Below are 2,037 nucleotides of genomic sequence, written 5' to 3'. Positions count from 1 at the left end.
GTTGTTGTTGTTGTTGTTGTAATAATAAAATAAATAAACTCTTGAATTATTTTGTTGATTTGACGTATAAAAATATGAAAGTTAAAAAAGATAAAGCAGTATTTAACTTGCTTTAATGCAGAATGCACAGAATGTTCCTCCTTTAGCTCACATCATGCTAAACTTTGAGATGATGGCCTTTAATAGTTCTTTTATTTTATTTTTCCAGGTAAAACCTCAGTCCCTGTTGGTTCAGACTCCTGGCTCTCAGCCTCCTGCTTGTGGCCCTTGCTTTGGCTTCTGGAGGCATGGATCTCATGTGTGCTGGCCCCTCCTCCTCCTCCTCTCCTGCTGGCTGTGAAGCGCTGCAGCGCGGAGAGGCAGCAGGGARCACACCGCTCACACTTCGGTAGGTTGGATAACTTCACCTAATCTTATTGTTTGATTCTTTTACGTATTTGTGATTCAATCTCCATCATAACCAGGTTTCTTTTAGGGGCTGTGTGTGGACTCTGCGTTGGGGGGAGTTGGAGCTGCGCCGTGTGTTGGGACTACTTTCTGCGGCTCTCCTCTCTCCGGTTAGATGACAGAGAGAAGAAGGGAACAGGGGCTTCGGTGAGCGCGTCTGAAGAGTCCGGCTGCTGCTGAGGAGACGGGAGTCTGCGGGTCCACCTCTGCCGCAAACATGAACGTCCTGTAAGAGTTTCCACACCTCTGCGCAGTTTCTCCTTGTTTCCGACAGAATGAAGTTAAATGTTTGTGTCTCCTGCAGGTTTTGGGTCCTCCCGGTGGTCATTCTGSTGAGATCTGCGCGCGGAGTAAGTCCTATTTATTTACTCTCCTGTCCTGCAGGTGAAGCGCTTCTTTTTCCTCCTCCATGCTGAGATGACTTTTTATTTATGATCACATAAAGCAGCAGCTTGTCCATTAAAATAAACAAATAATCGCTCCTTAAAAGCTACGATTTGAACTTTTGTTGATGTGCATCACGTGTTTCTGCTCTTTTACGCACAAGTCCTCATCTTCTCTGGATTTTGCCAACAGTAAGCAAAACACTGAAGTTTGTGTTCAGCTTTTTTGTGTCATTGATCTCAACATCTGATTCTCATATGGTCATTTCGACCTTTTTGAACCTCTGTGTGAACTGTAGCCTGAGGCGCAGATAAAGAGGGTTGTATTTGGGTCATTAGCCATGCAAAACCCGCCCTGCTGATGAATATGAGAGATCAGAGGAATATTAAAGGACCGTGACGTTTTAAGTCACACCCCTACCTTATGATTGAACTAAAAAAAAAAAACTCCTTAATATTTACACCACAAAAATCTTGCACTGATCAAACAATTACAATCTGCTGATATTTATTTTATGTTTCAACAGTTGAAGCCATTTCTTGTTATTGTGATGGCTCAGAAATACAATCAAATGTATAAAACATACACATTTAAAACAAGAAACACATTTATTTTCACATTAGATATTATGGATCATCCTTATTATAAACCAGAAATTTGCCACACAGCAGACAGGTGTGGGCCAGAACTGGTGTCAAGCTGGCCCAGCTGGCATGGTAAGTGGTTTGTCAACCTGGGCCAGCTTTAGCAATGATGGCACTGTTTTTAGGATGGTATGCCACTGTCCCAGTTGTGGTTTGGTTTTTGTGGCTCAAATCTGTCAATACCACAACCAGCCTACTTGTGGCTTTGTTTAAGTGGCCCAAATCTGTCAATGCCACAACTGGCCCAGTTGTGGTTTGGTTTATGTGGCCCAAATCTGTCAATGCCACAACTGGCCCAGCTGTGGTTTGGTTGATGTGGCCCAAATCTGTCAATGGCACAACTGGCCCAGTTGTGGTTTGCTTTATGTGGCTCAAATCTGTCAATACCACAACTAGCCCAGTTGTGGTTTGGCATATGTGGCCCAAATCTGTCAATGGCACAACTGGCCCAGTTGTGGTTTGGTTTATGTGGCTCAAATCTGTCAATACCACAACTGGCCCAGTTGTGGTTTGGTTTATGTGGCTCAAATCTGTCGATGCCACAAATGGCCCAGTTGTGGTT

At 43.7% G+C, this 2,037-nt stretch overlaps 1 protein-coding gene across 1 annotated transcript in view; it reads left to right on the top strand.

Annotated features, from left to right (window-relative positions):
* Positions 1–254: 254 nt before the first annotated feature.
* The window catches only part of LOC106534261 (collagen alpha-6(IV) chain), a gene marked incomplete at its 3' end in the record, with an annotated part of 44,629 nt that continues 42,846 nt past the window's right edge, over positions 255–2,037 (top strand). The window contains 3 exon segments of the mRNA XM_014030839.1: positions 255–388; positions 465–675; positions 752–797. Coding sequence (XP_013886293.1) covers positions 665–675; positions 752–797 — 57 coding nt within the window.

This window comes from Austrofundulus limnaeus, unplaced genomic scaffold (genome assembly GCF_001266775.1).
Source record: "Austrofundulus limnaeus strain Quisiro unplaced genomic scaffold, Austrofundulus_limnaeus-1.0 Scaffold1126, whole genome shotgun sequence".
Taxonomy (NCBI): domain Eukaryota; kingdom Metazoa; phylum Chordata; class Actinopteri; order Cyprinodontiformes; family Rivulidae; genus Austrofundulus; species Austrofundulus limnaeus.
The sequence above is the reverse complement of the archived record's forward strand: the minus strand, read 5'-3'. Positions and strand labels throughout refer to the sequence as shown.